General features: G+C 46.9%; 1 protein-coding gene across 1 annotated transcript in view; it reads right to left on the bottom strand.

The window, feature by feature from the left end:
- Nucleotides 1–22,259, bottom strand: part of LOC124024927 (neuronal acetylcholine receptor subunit alpha-3-like) — a gene marked incomplete at its 3' end in the record, with an annotated part of 62,851 nt that overhangs the window by 20,697 nt on the left and 19,895 nt on the right. Inside the window, exons 3-4 of the mRNA XM_046338657.1 lie at nucleotides 5,614–5,753; nucleotides 2,767–2,811 (exon numbers count right to left, since the gene is read on the bottom strand). Of these exons, the coding sequence (XP_046194613.1) occupies nucleotides 2,767–2,811; nucleotides 5,614–5,753 (185 nt within the window). The remainder of the gene's footprint in view (nucleotides 1–2,766; nucleotides 2,812–5,613; nucleotides 5,754–22,259) is intronic.

The following is a 22,259-nucleotide window of genomic DNA, read 5'->3' on the forward strand; positions in this document are numbered from 1 at the left end:
GCCCTTTCTTCGCACCCCGTTCGTCTTCCCTCCCCCCTCCCGTCCTTGTCGAGAGCGCACCTATTTACAAGGTACGTAGGATCATGGACATGCGTTCTCGGGGACGGGGTCACCAATACTTAGTGGATTGGGAGGGTTACGGTCCTGAGGAGAGGAGTTGGGTCCCGTCTCGGGACGTGCTGGACCGTTCGCTTATTGATGATTTCCTCCGTTGCCGCCAGGATTCCTCCTCGAGTGCGCCAGGAGGCGCTCGGTGAGTGGGGGGGTACTGTCATGTTTTGTCTTAGATTGTCTTGTCATTTTGCTTTTCCCTCTGTTCATTTTCCCCCTGCTGGTCTTTTTAGGTTCGTTCCCCTTTTTCTCTCTCCCTTCCTCTCTCTCTTCTCTCTATCGTTCCGTTCCTGCTCCCAGCTGTTCCTATTCCCCTAATCAATCATTTAGTCTTCCCACACCTGTTCCCGATCCTTTTCCCTGATTAGAGTCCCTATTTCTCTCCTTGTTTTCCGTTCCTGCCCTGTCGGATCCTTGTCTATTGTTCACCGTGCTGTGTCTATGTATCGCCCTGTCGTGTCGTGTTTCCCTCAGATGCTGCGTGGTGAGCAGGTGTCTGAGTCTGCTACGTTCAAGTGCCTTCCCGAGGCAACCTGCAGTTCTTGATCAAGTCTCCAGTCTGTTCTCGTCATTACGAGTAGAATTATGCCTTTTGATTGTAAAGTTACTTTACTGGATTAAAGACTCTGTTTTCGCCAAGTCGCTTTTGGGTCCTCATTCACCTGCATAACAGGAAAGAGCTAGAGAAGGGAGAGAAGCTCTCTAGAGGTCAGTAGGTCATGTAGTTCCAGAGAAGTCAGCTATCTATCTAGAGGTCAGTAGTTCCAGAGAAGTCAGCTAGCTACCAAGAGGTCAGCAGTTCCAGAGAAGTCACCTAGCTATCTAGAGGTCAGTAGTTCCAGAGAAGTCAGCTAGCTACCTAGAGGTCAGTAGTTCCAGAGAAGTCAGCTAGCTACCTAGAGGTCAGCAGTTCCAGAGAAGTCACCTAGCTATCTAGAGGTCAGTAGTTCATGTAGTTCCAGAGAAGTCACCTGGTTATCTAGAGGTCAGTAGTTCATGTAGTTCCAGAGAAGTCACCTGGCTATCTAGAGGTCAGTAGTTCATGTAGTTCCAGAGAAGTCACCTGGCTATCTAGAGGTCAGTAGTTCATGTAGTTCCAGAGAAGTCACCTGGCTATCTAGAGGTCAGTAGTTCATGTAGTTCCAGAGAAGTCACCTGGCTATCTAGAGGTCAGTAGTTCATGTAGTTCCAGAGAAGTCACCTGGCTATCTAGAGGTCAGTAGTTCTAGAGAAGTCCCCTGGCTACCTAGAGGTCAGTAGTTCATGTAGTTCCAGAGAAGTCACCTAGCTATCTAGAGGTCAGTAGTTCATGTAGTTCCAGAGAAGTCACCTGGCTATCTAGAGGTCAGTAGTTAATGTAGTTCCAGAGAAGTCACCTGGCTATCTAGAGGTCAGTAGTTCATGTAGTTCCAGAGAAGTCACCTGGCTATCTAGAGGTCAGTAGTTCATGTAGTTCCAGAGAAGTCACCTGGCTATCTAGAGGTCAGTAGTTCTAGAGAAGTCCCCTGGCTACCTAGAGGTCAGTAGTTCATGTAGTTCCAGAGAAGTCACCTAGCTATCTAGAGGTCAGTAGTTCATGTAGTTCCAGAGAAGTCACCTGGCTATCTAGAGGTCAGTAGTTAATGTAGTTCCAGAGAAGTCACCTGGCTATCTAGAGGTCAGTAGTTCATGTAGTTCTAGAGAAGTCACCTGGCTACCTAGAGGTCAGTAGTTCATGTAGTTCCAGAGAAGTCACCTGGCTATCTAGAGGTCAGTAGTTCATGACAGCGGGCCATAGATCCCCCAGAGGCTCTGTTCAGTGTAGCATGGCCACAGTGAAGCATATTGATTAAGGACTGGATGAATGTTTCTACACAGAGGGACACACAATCTCAAAGGCACATACACACACACGCATGAATGCAGGCACGTACACACACACACACACGCATGAATGCAGGCACGTACACACACACACACACACGCATGAATGCAGGCACGTACACACACACACACACGCATGAACACAGGCACGTACACACACACACACACACGCATGAACACAGGCACGTACACACACTGTGGAAGCAAGGGTCCTACATTCATATTGATGTTTGACATGAACAAAATCAGACGGCTCCCTCCCCTCCCTGCCTCACCCCTCCCTGCCTCACCCCATCCCTGCCTCACCCCATCCCTGCCTCACCCCTCCCTGCCTCACCCCTCCCTGCCTCACCCCTCCCTGCCTCACCCCTCCCTGCCTCACCCCATCCCTGCCTCACCCCATCCCTGCCTCACCCCATCCCTGCCTCACCCCATCCCTGCCTCACCCCATCCCTGCCTCACCCCATCCCCGCCTCACCCCATCCCTGCCTCACCCCATCCCCGCCTCACCCCATCCCTGCCTCACCCCATCCCTGCCTCACCCCATCCCTGCCTCACCCCATCCCCGCCTCACCCCATCCCTGCCTCACCCCATCCCTGCCTCACCCCATCCCCGCCTCACCCCATCCCCTAGTAGACCTCTGAGGGAACATATTAGTCATCAATAAGATGATTGTTGTGTGTGTGTGTGTGTGTGTGTGTGTGTGTGTGTGTGTGTGTGTGTGTGTGTGTGTGTGTGTGTGTGTGTGTGTGTGTGTGTGTGTGTGTGTGTGTGTGTGTGTGTGTACTTACGTGTCTCAGCCACAGATTTGTCTCCATGATCTGATTCACTTCATCCTACAGACAAGAAACAGATCATAGGTCAGCCTACGGCAGTGTGTGTGTGTTTGTGTGTGTGTGTGTGTGTTTGTGCAATGACTGTGTGTGTATTATTCCTGTTTGTGCCATACACAGCCACAGCAGTCAGATAACCAGTCAAAACAGCGGGAGTAATCTTATTAAATGTCACCTCTAACAACTGAAAAACTCAGCTGCGTCCCTACTCCCTACATAGAGCACTTCATAACTACCTACTCCCTACATAGTGCACTACTTAACTACCTATTCCCTACATAGAGTACTTCATAACTACCTACTCCCTATATAGTGCACTACTTAACTACCTATTCCCTATATAGTGCACTACTTAACTACCCATTCCCTATATAGTGCACTACTTAACTACCTATTCCCTATATAGTGCACTACTTAACTCCCCATTCCCTATATAGTGCACTACTTAACTACCTATTCCCTACGTAGAGTACTTCATAACTACCTACTCCCTATATAGTGCACTACTTAACTACCTATTCCCTATATAGTGCACTACTTAACTACCCATTCCCTATATAGTGCACTACTTAACTACCTATTCCCTATATAGTGCACTACTTAACTACCCATTCCCTATATAGTGCACTACTTAACTACATATTCCCTATATAGTACACTACTTAACTACCCATTCCCTATATAAGGGTAGAATTAGAATTGTAACTGGGGTAGAATTAGAACTGTAACTGGGGTAGAATTAGAACTGTAACTGGGGTAGAATTAGAATTGTAACTGGGGTAGAATTAGAACTGTAACTGGGGTAGAATTAGAACTGTAACTGGGGTAGAATTAGAATTGTAACTGGGGTAGAATTAGAACTGTAACTGGGGTAGAATTAGAACTGTAACTGGGGTAGAATTAGAATTGTAACTGGGGCAGAATTAGAATTGTAACTGGGGTAGAATTAGAACTGTAACTGGGGTAGAATTAGAATTGTAACTGGGGCAGAATTAGACTTGATTTGAGCCTCTATCTCTTATCCTTTCCCTCCCATTCTTAAGGCTTGGTTTGACTGACATGACAGAATGACTACCAGGCTGTATCACAACCGGACGTCATTGGGAGTCCCATACAGCATCGTCCATGTTTGGCCGGTGTAGGTCGTCATTGGGAGTCCCATACAGCTTCGTCCATGTTTGGCCGGTGTAGGTCGTCATTGGGAGTCCCATACAGCATCTTCCATGTTTGGCCGGTGTAGGTCGTCATTGGGAGTCCCATACAGCATCGTCCATGTTTGGCCGGTGTAGGTCGTCATTGGGAGTCCCATACAGCATCGTCCATGTTTGGCCGGTGTAGGTCGTCATTGGGAGTCCCATACAGCATCGTCCATGTTTGGCCGGTGTAGGTCGTCATTGGGAGTCCCATACAGCATCGTCCATGTTTGGCCGGTGTAGGTCGTCATTGGGAGTCCCATACAGCATCGTCCATGTTTGGCCGGTGTAGGTCGTCATTGGGAGTCCCATACAGCATCGTCCATGTTTGGCCGGTGTAGGTCGTCATTGGGAGTCCCATACAGCATCGTCCATGTTTGGCCGGTGTAGGTCGTCATTGGGAGTCCCATACAGCATCGTCCATGTTTGGCCGGTGTAGGTCGTCATTGGGAGTCCCATACAGCATCGTCCATGTTTGGCCGGTGTAGGTCGTCATTGGGAGTCCCATACAGCATCGTCCATGTTTGGCCGGTGTAGGTCGTCATTGGGAGTCCCATACAGCATCGTCCATGTTTGGCCGGTGTAGGTCGTCATTGGGAGTCCCATACAGCATCGTCCATGTTTGGCCGGTGTAGGTCGTCATTGGGAGTCCCATACAGCATCGTCCATGTTTGGCCGGTGTAGGTCGTCATTGTAAACAACAATTTGTTCTGAACTGACTTGCCTAGTTAAATAACGGTTCAATTAAAGAAATGTAAATGACCGACTAACAGGCCTGAATGGCTGACAGCTGCAGTAGTAGTATTCAGGTGGAAGACAATGACCCTGTTCCCCTCAACCCTTATTAATACACTGACTCATCTGACCTCTCTCACACACACACACACACACACACACACACACACACACACACACACACACACACACACACACACACACACACACACACACACACACACACACACACACACACACACACACACACACACGGACCTAAGATCACCTGCTGACAGTGCTGATGTGTCACTCATTCCTAATCGTCATAGCGGTAAACTGCCCACCTGCATATTGGTCTTAATCCCAGCTTTACCCTGACAATAGGTTTATAACCTGATTGTTTCATTCACTTTGAACCATGCCTTTGTTATCTTCCCAAGGTGGAAGTTTTCCTCTATTCTGTTCCTTACGTGAGAGAAATCTAATCTGACTAAAGCAGGGGCATTATTCACAGAGCAGATGAGTACACACACACACACACACACACACACACACACACACACACACACACACACACACACACACACACACACACACACACACACACACACACACACACACACACACACACACACACACACACACACACACACACACACACACACACAGCTGAGTGGGCACTTTTAGTGAGATTAGATTCTGACCACATTACTCTCATTCATCAGAGAAAAGCTAATGGAATGTGGGTGTGTGTTTGTGTGTATCTGTGCACGGTACATGGTGTGTTTCTGTGTGTATGCTCAGGTACGTGTGTGTGCATTCACACTTGTTTTTGTGTATTTGTGTGTGTATGCGTGCCTGTGTGTCTGTGTACATCTGTGTGTGTGTGACTTACCACTTTTACGAGCTGTGACATGGAAACCTCAAACTCCACGGTGACGGGGTCTGAGACGTTCTCCACCGGCCTGATAAACTGGTTGTACCTCCGAAACAGCCTCCTGAACAACCTGTCCTCCCCTTTAGAGGAGAAGCAGTCTGGAGGGAGGAGAGAGGGGGTAGGAAAGAAATGGAGGAGAGGGGGAGAGGAGGAGGAGGAGAGGAGAGTGGGAGGGGAGAGGGAAAGGGGGGGTGGGAAAGAAATGGAGGAGAGGCGAGTGGAGAGTGGGAGGGGAGGGGAGGGGAGAGGGAAAGGGGGGTTGGAAAGAAATGGAGAAGTAGAGGGGGAGGGGAGAGGGGGGGTTGAAGAGAGAGAAAGAAGATAAACAGAATCAGTATACAGACCCTTTTCCTGTTTCTATGTCTTGGTGTCACCTGCTGTTAGCAAACTGACATATTACAATTCACTTCACTCACTGTTGATCCTTTGATTGTATTTGTTCAAGGTTTAGTTTACCAACATAGCAGCTGAAACCAGAATCAGACTGTGTCACTAACAGAGACACAGAGAGGGGATTGTGAATGTTAACCTATTTAAAGATCTTACTCACATCGGCTACAGAGAGCATGATCACACAGTCATCCAGAACAGCTGGTGTTCTCATGCATGGTTCAGTGTTGCTCGCCTCTAAACGAGCATGGAAGGCATTTGGCAGGCTCTCGCAACAGGGCAGCTCACGGCTTGGTTTATCTTTTGCAATCCATGATAGTTTGCAAGCCCTGCCACATCCGACGCGCATCAGAGCCGGCATAGTAGTAGTAGGATTCGATCTTAGTCCTGTATTGACATTTTCTCTGTTTGACGGCTCAGCGGAGGTTGTAGAGTGATTTCTTATAAGCGTCTGGATTAGTGTCAAGCTCCTTGAAAGCGGCAGCTCAAGCCTGTAGCTCAGTGTGGATGTTGCCTGTAATCCATGGCTTCTGGATGGGAAATGTATGTACGGTCACTGTGGGGATAACATCATCGATGCACTTATTAAATGTATTAATACATTTGATGACTGATGTGGTAAACTCCTCAATGTCATCAGATGAATCCCGGGACATATTCCAGTCTGTGCTAGCATAACAGTCCTGGAGCTTAGCAACCATTCATCGGACCATTTCCTTCTTGAGCGCGTCACTGGAACTTCCTGTTTGAGTTTTTGCTTGTAAGCAGGAATCAGGAGGTTGGACTTATGGTCAGATTTGCCAAATAGAAAGTGAGTGAGAATTGTGTAAGCATCGCTGTGTGTGGAGTAAAGATGATCTAGAGTTTTGTAAGCATCGCTGTGTGTGGAGTAAAGATGATCTAGAGTTTTGTAAGCATTGCTGTGTGGAGTAAAGATGATCTAGAGTTTTGTAAGCATTGCTGTGTGGAGTAAAGATGATCTAGAGTTTTGTAAGCATTGCTGTGTGGAGTAAAGATGATCTAGAGTTTTGTAAGCATTTCTGTGTGGAGTAAAGATGATCTAGAGTTTTGTAAGCATTGCTGTGTGGAGTAAAGGTAATCTAGAGTTTTGTAAGCATTGCTGTCTGTAGAGTAAAGATGATCTAGAGTTTTGTAAGCATTGCTGTGTGGACTAAAGATGATCTAGAGTTTTGTAAGCATTGCTGTGTGGAGTAAAGATGATCTAGAGTTTTGTAAGCATCACTGTGTGGAGTAAAGGTAATCTAGAGTTTTGTAAGCATCGCTGTCTGTAGAGTAAAGATGAGCCACGACTCAGAGAAACACACCATACTACAGTTCTTCAACAAGAACACACAAAATAGTCCATAAAACAGCAGCTATCCAATGCTGAGCCATCGTACACCAATATATGACATGGGTCTGTGACAGAGACAGAGGGCAGGATGGATTTAGAGCGAGAGACAGAGAGAGAGATAGACAGAGAGAGATAGACAGAGAGATCAAGAGAGAGATAGACAGAGAGAGAGAGAGAGAGAGAGAGAGAGAGAGAGAGAGCAGGGGGGAGAGGGAAAGAGAGATCGAGAGATAGAGAGAGAGGGGGGTTGGGGGGAAAGAGAGATCGAGAGAGAGGTCTCTAAAGCTTTTAGCATGTTCCTCTGGATCCCAGCACCAATGTAACATGGGTTGCGGCCAACATTTTAAGAGTTCCAAAAATGGACGGGGCCAGTTCAAAGGTCACTGATAATAACCTCTCTCTCTCACTAACATCGTCACGGCAGCTCCGCATGTCCAGCCGTACGGAAAATGGACTGGGCTACACGCACAAGCACAGAAAAACACACACATTTTTTAAGAAGATGGCCCGCCAGCCTCTAACGTTCCTCTGGAGGGCTGCACACACACACACACACACACACACACACACACACACACACACACACACACACACACACACACACACACACACACACACACACACACACACACACACACACACACACACACACACACACACACACACACACATCTCATGGGGAGCAGTAGGGTTGAGAGACATGTAAGGGAAAAGCACTCCTAGACAGTACAGCATGTTCTGTCCTCTTCTCAAGCCTCTAACTCTATGTGTGTGTGTGTGTGTGTGTGTGTGTGTGTGTGTGTGTGTGTGTGTGTGTGTGTGTGTGTGTGTGTGTGTGTGTGTGTGTGTGTGTGTGTGTGTGTGTGTGTGTGTGTGTGTGTGTCTCTCTCTGTGTGTGTGTTTGTGTGTCTCTCTCTTTGTGTTTGTGTGTGTGTCCTGTCCTCTCCTCTATCCCTCAGTAACAGTCTGGTCGTTCTCTACCAGACTGCAGCCATACTCACAGGAACAGGATATATAGTACAGTTGTTCCAAAGTTCAAATGTCAAAGTGTTTATGGTTAGGGTTCAGGAATTAACTCCAATTTATTAAGGGTTAGGTATAAACTCTGAGTGGTTAAGGTAAAGGTTGAGACTAAACTATCAAAAACAACTTTCTATCATTAGATTTGAACTTTGAACTTTTGGATTCAGAGGCAAATGCTTACAACCATTAACCATAAACGCCGTACACAATGCCCTAGAAATACCAAAAATTATTGCGCGTTTTACATAGAAGCAATTCAAATGTTTGTATTTTCAAATGTGAGCATTAATAAAATAAATGGATGTTGTAAACGAGAGAACAAAGACATTTGAAATGTCTTTATTCTTTTGGAACCTTTGTGAGTCTCATATTTACTGTTAATTTGTTATCATGTATTTCTCTCCCGCCCCTCTCTCCTTTCTCATCTCTCTCTCCTCTCTCTCCTCTCCCTCCTCTCTCTCCTCTCTCTCCTCTCTCCTCTCTCCTCTCTCTCCCTCCTCTCCCGCCTCTCTCTCCTTTCTCATCTCTCTCTCCTCTCTCTCCTCTCCCTCCTCTCTCTCCTCTCTCTCCTCTCTCCTCTCTCTCCCTCCTCTCCCACCTCTCTCTCCTCTCTTCTCTCTCCTCTCCTCTCTATCCTCGCTTCTCTCCTCTCTCTCCTCTCTCCTCTCTCTCCCTCCTCTCCCGTCTCTCTCTCCTCTCTCATCTCTCTATCCTTTCCCTCCTCTCCCGCCTCTCTCTCCTCTCTCATCTCTCTATCCTCTCCCTCTTCTCTCATCTCTCTATCCTCTCACTCCTCTCTCTCCTCTCTCATCTCTCTATCCTCTCCCTCTTCTCTCATCTCTCTATCCTCTCCCTCCTCTCTCTCCTCTCTCATCTCTCTATCCTCTCCCTCCTCTCCCGCCTCTCTCATCTCTCTATCCTGTCCCTCCTCTCCCGTCTCTCTATTCTCTCCCTCCTCTCCCGCCTCTCTCATCTCTCTATCCTCTCCCTCCTCTCCCGCCTCTCTCTCCTCTCTCATCTCGCTATCCTCTCCCTCCTCTCCCGCCTCTCTCATCTCTCTATCCTCTCCCTCCTCTCCCGCCTCTCTCTCCTCTCTCATCTCTCTATTCTCTCCCTCCTCTCCCGCCTCTCTCTCCTCTCTCATCTCTCTATCCTCTCCCTCTTCTCTCATCTCTCTATCCTCTCCCTCCTCTCCCGTCTCTCTATCCTCTCCCTCCTCTCCCGTCTCTCTATCCTCTCCCTCCTCTCTCATCTCTCTATCCTCTCCCTCCTCTCCCGCTTCTCTCATCTCTCCAGCCTCTCCCTCCTCTCCTGCCTCTCCTCTCTCTCCTCTCTATCCTCTCCCGTCTCTCTCCCTCCTCTCCCTCCTCTCCCTCCCTCCTCTCCCTCCTCTCTTCTCTCTTATCTCCTCTAGGGCTCAAACCAAGTCCTGTGACTTAACTACCCTCCTTTAAACATAAAGATACCGTATTACTATGCACCCTAGATACTAGTTTTCCATTGTATCATTTTATCTGGTGTTTAATGAGGAACGCTAGATACTGGCGGCAGTCTTCTTAAAATGTCATCCTGCAGACTAAGTTTTAAAGCACCAACGTCAAACTCTTCAGAGTTGAGTTTCATCCTACCACACTAGCTGTATACTGCCTTCATCCTACCACACTAGCTGTATACTGCCTTCATCCTACCACACTAGCTGTAAACTGCCTTCATCCTACCACACTATCTGTATACTGCCTTCATCCTACCACACTAGCTGTATACGGCATTCATCCTACCACACTAGCTGTATACTGCCTTCATCCTACCACACTAGCTGTATACTGCCTTCATCCTACCACACTAGCTGTATACGGCAGCGTAGCCTAGTGGTAAGAGCGTTAGACTAGTAACCGGAAGGTTGCGAGTTCAAACCCCCGAGCTGACAAGGTACAAATCTGTCGTTCTGCCCCTGAACAGGCAGTTAACCCACTGTTCCCAGGCCGTCATTGAAAATAAGAATATGTTCTTAACTGACTTGCCTGGTAAAAAAGGTAAAATTAAATACTGCCTTCATCCTACCACACTAGCTGTATACTGCCTTCATCCTACCACACTAGCTGTATACTGCCTTCATCCTACCACACTAGCTGTATACTGCCTTCATCCTACCACACTAGCTGTAAACTGCCTTCATCCTACCACACTAGCTGTAAACTGCCTTCATCCTACCACACTAGCTGTATACTGCCTTCATCCTACCACACTAGCTGTATACTGCCTTCATCCTACCACACTAGCTGTATACTGCCTTCATCCTACCACACTAGCTGTATACTGCCTTCATCCTACCACACTAGCTGTAAACTGCCTTCATCCTACCACACTAGCTGTAAACTGCCTTCATCCTACCACACTAGCTATATACTGCCTTCATCCTACCACACTAGCTGTATACTGCCTTCATCCTACCACACTAACTGTATACTGCCTTCATCCTACCACACTAGCTATATACTGCCTTCATCCTACCACACTAGCTGTATACTGCCTTCATCCTACCACACTAGCTATATACTGCCTTCATCCTACCACACTAGCTGTAAACTGCCTTCATCCTACCAGACTAGCTGTATACTGCCTTCATCCTACCAGACTAACTATATACTGCCTTCATCCTACCACACTAGCTGTATACTGCCTTCATCCTACCACACTAGCTGTAAACTGCCTTCATCCTACCACACTAGCTGTAAACTGCCTTCATCCTACCACACTAGCTGTAAACTGCCTTCATCCTACCACACTAGCTGTATACTGCCTTCATCCTACCACACTAACTGTATACTGCCTTCATCCTACCACACTAGCTGTATACTGCCTTCATCCTACCACACTAGCTGTAAACTGCCTTCATCCTACCACACTAGCTGTAAACTGCCTTCATCCTACCACACTAGCTGTAAACTGCCTTCATCCTACCACACTAGCTGTAAACTGCCTTCATCCTACCACACTAGCTGTAAACTGCCTTCATCCTACCACACTAGCTGTATACTGCCTTCATCCTACCACACTAGCTATATACTGCCTTCATCCTACCACACTAGCTGTATACTGCCTTCATCCTACCACACTAGCTGTATACTGCCTTCATCCTACCACACTAGCTGTAAACTGCCTTCATCCTACCACACTAGCTGTAAACTGCCTTCATCCTACCACACTAGCTATATACTGCCTTCATCCTACCACACTAGCTGTATACTGCCTTCATCCTACCACACTAACTGTATACTGCCTTCATCCTACCACACTAGCTATATACTGCCTTCATCCTACCACACTAGCTGTATACTGCCTTCATCCTACCACACTAGCTATATACTGCCTTCATCCTACCACACTAGCTGTAAACTGCCTTCATCCTACCAGACTAGCTGTATACTGCCTTCATCCTACCAGACTAACTATATACTGCCTTCATCCTACCACACTAGCTGTATACTGCCTTCATCCTACCACACTAGCTGTAAACTGCCTTCATCCTACCACACTAGCTGTAAACTGCCTTCATCCTACCACACTAGCTGTAAACTGCCTTCATCCTACCACACTAGCTGTATACTGCCTTCATCCTACCACACTAACTGTATACTGCCTTCATCCTACCACACTAGCTGTATACTGCCTTCATCCTACCACACTAGCTGTAAACTGCCTTCATCCTACCACACTAGCTGTAAACTGCCTTCATCCTACCACACTAGCTGTAAACTGCCTTCATCCTACCACACTAGCTGTAAACTGCCTTCATCCTACCACACTAGCTGTAAACTGCCTTCATCCTACCACACTAGCTGTATACTGCCTTCATCCTACCACACTAGCTATATACTGCCTTCATCCTACCACACTAGCTGTATACTGCCTTCATCCTACCACACTAGCTGTATATGTCACTTAGGAGACACACAGACACACACACTTAAACGCTCCATGTCCTCGTTAGTTAATTACAGAACGGTGACTAAACCACTGCTTTGATCAAAATAGTCTCTCTCTGGCTGCAGTTTGAACATGCACACACACACACACACACACACACACACACACACACACACACACACACACACACACACACACACACACACACACACACACACACACACACACACACACACACACACACACACACACACACACACACACACACACACACACACACACACACACACACCTTTGATGTGGTCAGACAGATTTCATAAAAGAGGTAATCATGTCAGAACATTTCCAGCAGCTTCCATCTCTGTTTCAGCTGTTTGATCCCTTTCCAACTCCCTACCCGTCCGTCACTGACTAGTCCTCTCTTTCTCTCCACTTCCCCCTCTCTTATTCTCCCTCTTCCTCAACAGATCAGCGCTGGGCAATAATTGTGGCTCGAGGGCCACGTCGGATTTGAAAATTCAGTGGTGGGCCGGACAGGTTTCATCCTGAACGATTTGCTCATCAGAGAAAAGGGGCGGATACATGAAAAAGCTTAGATTCATTATAATTTCTATATACTTTCACATGTTGGATGTTCAAGGGCGGCCTGGAGTGTTTTGTAAGTCAAAATCCCAAACATTTCAACCAAAACACTCCGACCTCCGCAGGCCAGATTGAGCTGGATGTTTCCTTGCTATAGAGGAGGAGAGCCTTGTTAAAATGTCATCCTGCAGATTACATCTTAAAGGCACAAACTTCATACTCCTCAGATATGGCTTGTGTCTGCCTTCATCCTACCACACGAGCTGTATACTGCCTTCATCCTACCACACTAGCTGTATACTGCCTTCATCCTACCACACTAGCTGTATACTGCCTTCATCCTACCACACTATCTGTATACTACCTTCATCCTACCACACGAGCTGTATACTGCCTTCATCCTACCACACTAGCTATATACTGCCTTCATCCTACCACACTAGCTGTATACTGCCTTCATCCTACCACACTAGCTGTATACTGCCTTCATCCTACCACACTAGCTGTATACTGCCTTCATCCTACCACACTAGCTGTATACTGCCTTCATCCTACCACACTAGCTGTATACTGCCTTCATCCTACCACACTAGCTATATACTGCCTTCATCCTACCACACGAGCTGTATACTGCCTTCATCCTACCACACTATCTGTATACTACCTTCATCCTACCACACTAGCTGTATACTGCCTTCATCCTACCGCACTATGGATTCACACAGTGACTGTCTGAGGGTTGAAATGGATTCACACAGTGACTGTCTGCGGGTTGATCTGGATTCACACAGTGACTGTCTGAGGGTTGATCTGGATTCACACAGTGACTGTCTGAGGGTTGATCTGGATTCACACAGTGACTGTCTGAGGGTTGATCTGGATTCACACAGTGACTGTCTGAGGGTTGAAATGTGTTTCCTATTTATCATCAGCACCTACTACTAGTAAAGAGGGAGGGGAGAGGAAAGGAGAGATGAGGAGAGGAGGAGAATGTACACAGCTACCTATTCTCGACAATATACAGTACAGGTATATGTAAAAAAAATAGCATCCTACCACAGCTTCAGTCTGTATATCAGTCATGCTTTTAACTGTATAAATTATTCAAATGAAAGTGAGCAATCAGATGTTGATGTTGAATGAAGGAAACAGTTTAAATCAATCCCAGAAGGCTGTGACGGGGCAGTATTTTCACGTCCAGATGAAATGCATGACCAAATTCAACTGCCTGCTACTCATCCCCAGAAGATAAGATATGCATATTATTAGTAGATTTAGATAGAAAACACTCTGAAGTTTCTCAAACTATTTGAATCATTTCTGTGAGTATAACAGAACGTATTTAGCAGGCGAAACCCTGAGGACAAACCATTCAGATTCATTTTTTTTTCAGGTCACTCTCTTTTCAATGTGTTTTCATTGGGAATCCAGATTTTTAAGGGACCTTCTTGGGGTTCGTATCACTTCCACTGGATGTCAACAGTCTTTAGAAATTGGTTGAGGTTTTTCCTTTGTGTAATGGAGAAGTACGGCCATCTTGAACGAGGGTCACCTGAAGTGTACTGTTAGATAGAGGCACGTGACCAGAAAGCATGCTACAGTTTGATTTCTTCCTGTATTGAACACAGATCATCCAGTCTTCAATTTTATCGATTATTTACATTAAAAATACCTAACGTTGTTTTACAAAAGTGGTTTGAAATGTTTTGGCAAAGTTTACAGGTAACTTTTGAGATATTTTGTAATCAAGTTACTTTGAGCAACTTGGAACCGGTGTTTTTCTGGATCAAACGCGCCAGATAAATGGATATTTTGGATATAAATCGACGGAATTAATCGAACAAAAGGAGCATTTGTGATGTTAATGGGACATATTGGAGTGCCAACAAAAGAAGTTTGTCAAAGGCATGAATTATATTTTTATTTCATCGTTTTGTGTCGCGCCTGCAGGGTTGAAATATGCTTTCTCTTTGTTTACGGAGGTGCTATCCTCAGATTATAGCATTGTTTGTTTTCGCCGAAAAGCCTTTTTGAAATCTGACATGTTGGCTGGATTCACAACAAGTGTAGCTTTAATTTGCTATCTTACATGTTGTGTGATTTAATGAAAGTTAGATTTTTATAGTAATTTATTTGAATTTGGCGCTCTGCATTTTCCCTGAGAGGTTGTTAGAGGTGCATGATGGTGAGTCTCTCTCACCACCTGCCTGAGCTAATACAGAGGTGTGTGTGTGTGTGTGTGTGTGTGTGTGTGTGTGTGTGTGTGTGTGTGTGTGTGTGTGTGTGTGTGTGTGTGTGTGTGTGTGTGTGTGTGTGTGTGTGTGTGTGTGTGTGTGTGTGTGTGTGTGTGTGTGTGTGTGTGTGTGTGTGTGTGTGTGTGTGTGTGTGTGTGTGACATAGACCTTCTGTGTATGTGTATAGAATAGACTGAATAAAGTGTTGTTTGGAATGACATTATGATACTGTCGGGATTTATATCACCACACCTTGAAATAAATGGTGATTTTTATCACCACACCTTGATATAAATGGTGATTTATATCACCACACCTTGAAATAAATGGTGATTTATATCACCACACCTTGAATAAATTGTGTTTTATATCACCACACCTTGGAATAAATGGTGTTTTATATCACCACACCTTGAAATAAATGGTGATTTTTCAACCATTCAATGGGTCCTAGACAGGCAGCACTGCATCCAAAATGGCTCCCTATGTAGTGCATTACATTTCACCAGGGTCTATAGGTTAGTGCACTACTTTTGACCTTGGTCTATAGGGTAGCGCACTACTTTTGACCAGGGTCTATAGGGTAGTGCACTACTTTTGACCTTGGTCTATAGGGTAGCGCACTACTTTTGACCAGGGTCTATAGGTTAGTGCACTACTTTTGACCAGGGTCTATAGGGTAGCGCACTACTTTTGACCAGGGTATATAGGGTAGTGCACTACTTTGACCAGGGTCTATAGGGTAGCGCACTACTTTTGACCAGGGTCTATAGGGTAGCGCACTACTTTTGACCTTGGTCTATAGGGTAGCGCACTACTTTTGACCAGGGTCTATAGGTTAGTGCACTACTTTTGACCAGGGTCTATAGGGTAGCGCACTACTTTTGACCAGGGTATATAGGGTAGTGCACTACTTTGACCAGGGTCTATAGGGTAGTGCACTACTTTTGACCAGGGTCTATAGGGTAGCGCACTACATTGACCAGGGTCTATAGGGTAGTGCACTACTTTTGACCAGGGTCTATAGGGTAGTGCATTACTTTTGACCAGGGCGTATAGAGTAGTGCACTACATAGGGAATAGGGTGCCATGTGGGACAGACTAATTTCAGAACCAATGAAAGATCCAATCACAGAGCCACACATGGACCTTTAACCAATAGAATGTCATTTAAATGAGATGGTGAAGAGAGACAGAGTGACATTCACAGACGACACGCAGGCGTCTACCCTGAGGAGTCTGTTATACCTCAACTCTCTTCCCATCAGGCTTTGATTAGGAAAGTGGCTAATAACCCCACAGGATAAACACAGAGACATCAGCTGTCTCCAACCACCTTTATGACCTCATCAACATGGGACATGGAGCCATGACACACACAACCATCCCTCTATAGCCCTGCATGTTATAGTGACCCTATCCCTCATCAACATGGGACATGGAGCCATGACACACACACACAACCATCCCTCTATAGCCCTGCATGTTATAGTGACCCTATCCCTCATCAACATGGGACATGGAGCCATGACACACACACACAACCATCCCTCTATAGCCCTATATGTTATAGTGACCCTATCCCTCATCAACATGGGACATGGAGCCATGACACACACACACAACCATCCCTCTATAGCCCTGCATGTTATAGTGACCCTATCCCTCATCAACATGGGACATGGAGCCATGACACACACACACAACCATCCCTCTATAGCCCTGCATGTTATAGTGACCCTATCCCTCATCAACATGGGACATGGAGCCATGACACACACAACCATCCCTCTATAGCCCTATATGTTATAGTGACCCTATCCCTCATCAACATGGGACATGGAGCCATGACACACACACACAACCATCCCTCTATAGCCCTGCATGTTATAGTGACCCTATCCCTCATCAACATGGGACATGGAGCCATGACACACACACAACCATCCCTCTATAGCCCTGCATGTTATAGTGACCCTATCCCTCATCAACATGGGACATGGAGCCATGACACACACACACAACCATCCCTCTATAGCCCTGCATGTTATAGTGACCCTATCCCTCATCAACATGGGACATGGAGCCATGACACACACACACAACCATCCCTCTATAGCCCTGCATGTTATAGTGACCCTATCCCTCATCAACATGGGACATGGAGCCATGACACACACACACAACCATCCCTCTATAGCCCTGCATGTTATAGTGACCCTATCCCTCATCAACATGGGACATGGAGCCATGACACACACACACAACCATCCCTCTATAGCCCTGCATGTTATAGTGACCCTATCCCTCATCAACATGGGACATGGAGCCATGACACACACACACAACCATCCCTCTATAGTCCTGCATGTTATAGTGACCCTATCCCTCATCAACATGGGACATGGAGCCATGACACACACACACAACCATCCCTCTATAGCCCTGCATGTTATAGTGACCCTATCCCTCATCAACATGGGACATGGAGCCATGACACACACACAACCATCCCTCTATAGCCCTGCATGTTATAGTGACCCTATCCCTCATCAACATGGGACATGGAGCCATGACACACACACACAACCATCCCTCTATAGCCCTGCATGTTATAGTGACCCTATCCCTCATCAACATGGGACATGGAGCCATGACACACACACACAACCATCCCTCTATAGCCCTGCATGTTATAGTGACCCTATCCCTCATCAACATGGACATGGAGCCATGACACACACACAACCATCCCTCTATAGCCCTGCATGTTATAGTGACCCTATCCCTCATCAACATGGGACATGGAGCCATGACACACACACAACCATCCCTCTATAGCCCTGCATGTTATAGTGACCCTATCCCTCATCAACATGGGACATGGAGCCATGACACACACACACAACCATCCCTCTATAGCCCTGCATGTTATAGTGACCCTATCCCTCATCAACATGGGACATGGAGCCATGACACACACACACAACCATCCCTCTATAGCCCTGCATGTTATAGTGACCCTATCCCTCATCAACATGGGACATGGAGCCATGACACACACACACAACCATCCCTCTATAGCCCTGCATGTTATAGTGACCCTATCCCTCATCAACATGGGACATGGAGCCATGACACACACACACAACCATCCCTCTATAGCCCTGCATGTTATAGTGACCCTATCCCTCATCAACATGGGACATGGAGCCATGACACACACACAACCATCCCTCTATAGCCCTGCATGTTATAGTGGCCCTATCCCTCATCAACATGGGACATGGAGCCATGACACACACACACAACCATCCCTCTATAGCCCTGCATGTTATAGTGACCCTATCCTCATCAACATGGGACATGGAGCCATGACACACACACACAACCATCCCTCTATAGCCCTGCATGTTATAGTGACCCTATCCCTCATCAACATGGACATGGAGCCATGACACACACACAACCATCCCTCTATAGCCCTGCATGTTATAGTGACCCTATCCCTCATCAACATGGGACATGGAGCCATGACACACACACAACCATCCCTCTATAGCCCTGCATGTTATAGTGACCCTATCCCTCATCAACATGGGACATGGAGCCATGACACACACACACAACCATCCCTCTATAGCCCTGCATGTTATAGTGACCCTATCCCTCATCAACATGGGACATGGAGCCATGACACACACACACAACCATCCCTCTATAGCCCTGCATGTTATAGTGACCCTATCCCTCATCAACATGGGACATGGAGCCATGACACACACACACAACCATCCCTCTATAGCCCTGCTTGTTATAGTGACCCTATCCCTCATCAACATGGGACATGGAGCCATGACACACACACAACCATCCCTCTATAGCCCTGCATGTTATAGTGACCCTATCCCTCATCAACATGGGACATGGAGCCATGACACACACACAACCATCCCTCTATAGCCCTGCATGTTATAGTGACCCTATCCCTCATCAACATGGGACATGGAGCCATGACACACACACAACCATCCCTCTATAGCCCTGCATGTTATAGTGACCCTTTCCCTCATCAACATGGGACATGGAGCCATGACATACACACACAACCATCCCTCTATAGCCCTGCATGTTATAGTGACCCTATCCCTCATCAACATGGGACATGGAGCCATGACACACACACACAACCATCCCTCTATAGCCCTGCATGTTATAGTGACCCTATCCCTCATCAACATGGACATGGAGCCATGACACACACACAACCATCCCTCTATAGCCCTGCATGTTATAGTGACCCTATCCCTCATCAACATGGGACATGGAGCCATGACACACACACAACCATCCCTCTATAGCCCTGCATGTTATAGTGACCCTATCCCTCATCAACATGGGACATGGAGCCATGACACACACACACAACCATCCCTCTATAGCCCTGCATGTTATAGTGACCCTATCCCTCATCAACATGGGACATGGAGCCATGACACACACACACAACCATCCCTCTATAGCCCTGCATGTTATAGTGACCCTATCCCTCATCAACATGGGACATGGAGCCATGACACACACACACAACCATCCCTCTATAGCCCTGCATGTTATAGTGACCCTATCCCTCATCAACATGGGACATGGAGCCATGACACACACACACAACCATCCCTCTATAGCCCTGCATGTTATAGTGACCCTATCCCTCATCAACATGGGACATGGAGCCATGACACACACACACAACCATCCCTCTATAGCCCTATATGTTATAGTGACCCTATCCCTCATCAACATGACACACACACAACCATCCCTCTATAGCCCTGCATGTTATAGTGACCCTATCCCTCATCAACATGGGACATGGAGCCATGACACACACACACAACCATCCCTCTATAGCCCTGCATGTTATAGTGACCCTATCCCTCATCAACATGGGACATGGAGCCATGACACACACACACAACCATCCCTCTATAGCCCTGCATGTTATAGTGACCCTATCCCTCATCAACATGGGACATGGAGCCATGACACACACACACAACCATCCCTCTATAGCCCTATATGTTATAGTGACCCTATCCCTCATCAACATGGGACATGGAGCCATGACACACACACAACCATCCCTCTATAGCCCTGCATGTTATAGTGACCCTATCCCTCATCAACATGGGACATGGAGCCATGACACACACACACAACCATCCCTCTATAGCCCTGCATGTTATAGTGACCCTATCCCTCATCAACATGACACACACACAACCATCCCTCTATAGCCCTGCATGTTATAGTGACCCTATCCCTCATCAACATGGGACATGGAGCCATGACACACACAACCATCCCTCTATAGCCCTATATGTTATAGTGACCCTATCCCTCATCAACATGGGACATGGAGCCATGACACACACACACAACCATCCCTCTATAGCCCTGCATGTTATAGTGACCCTATCCCTCATCAACATGGGACATGGAGCCATGACACACACACAACCATCCCTCTATAGCCCTGCATGTTATAGTGACCCTATCCCTCATCAACATGGGACATGGAGCCATGACACACACACACAACCATCCCTCTATAGCCCTGCATGTTATAGTGACCCTATCCTCATCAACATGGGACATGGAGCCATGACACACACACACAACCATCCCTCTATAGCCCTGCATGTTATAGTGACCCTATCCCTCATCAACATGGGACATGGAGCCATGACACACACACACAACCATCCCTCTATAGCCCTGCATGTTATAGTGACCCTATCCCTCATCAACATGGGACATGGAGCCATGACACACACACACAACCATCCCTCTATAGCCCTGCATGTTATAGTGACCCTATCCCTCATCAACATGGGACATGGAGCCATGACACACACACACAACCATCCCTCTATAGTCCTGCATGTTATAGTGACCCTATCCCTCATCAACATGGGACATGGAGCCATGACACACACACACAACCATCCCTCTATAGCCCTGCATGTTATAGTGACCCTATCCCTCATCAACATGGGACATGGAGCCATGACACACACACAACCATCCCTCTATAGCCCTGCATGTTATAGTGACCCTATCCCTCATCAACATGGGACATGGAGCCATGACACACACACACAACCATCCCTCTATAGCCCTGCATGTTATAGTGACCCTATCCCTCATCAACATGGGACATGGAGCCATGACACACACACACAACCATCCCTCTATAGCCCTGCATGTTATAGTGACCCTATCCTCATCAACATGGACATGGAGCCATGACACACACACAACCATCCCTCTATAGCCCTGCATGTTATAGTGACCCTATCCCTCATCAACATGGGACATGGAGCCATGACACACACACAACCATCCCTCTATAGCCCTGCATGTTATAGTGACCCTATCCCTCATCAACATGGGACATGGAGCCATGACACACACACACAACCATCCCTCTATAGCCCTGCATGTTATAGTGACCCTATCCCTCATCAACATGGGACATGGAGCCATGACACACACACACAACCATCCCTCTATAGCCCTGCATGTTATAGTGACCCTATCCCTCATCAACATGGGACATGGAGCCATGACACACACACACAACCATCCCTCTATAGCCCTGCATGTTATAGTGACCCTATCCCTCATCAACATGGGACATGGAGCCATGACACACACACACAACCATCCCTCTATAGCCCTGCATGTTATAGTGACCCTATCCCTCATCAACATGGGACATGGAGCCATGACACACACACAACCATCCCTCTATAGCCCTGCATGTTATAGTGGCCCTATCCCTCATCAACATGGGACATGGAGCCATGACACACACACACAACCATCCCTCTATAGCCCTGCATGTTATAGTGACCCTATCCCTCATCAACATGGGACATGGAGCCATGACACACACACACAACCATCCCTCTATAGCCCTGCATGTTATAGTGACCCTATCCCTCATCAACATGGACATGGAGCCATGACACACACACAACCATCCCTCTATAGCCCTGCATGTTATAGTGACCCTATCCCTCATCAAC

This window comes from Oncorhynchus gorbuscha, unplaced genomic scaffold, assembly GCF_021184085.1.
Source record: "Oncorhynchus gorbuscha isolate QuinsamMale2020 ecotype Even-year unplaced genomic scaffold, OgorEven_v1.0 Un_scaffold_2085, whole genome shotgun sequence".
Classification (NCBI taxonomy): Eukaryota; Metazoa; Chordata; class Actinopteri; order Salmoniformes; family Salmonidae; genus Oncorhynchus; species Oncorhynchus gorbuscha.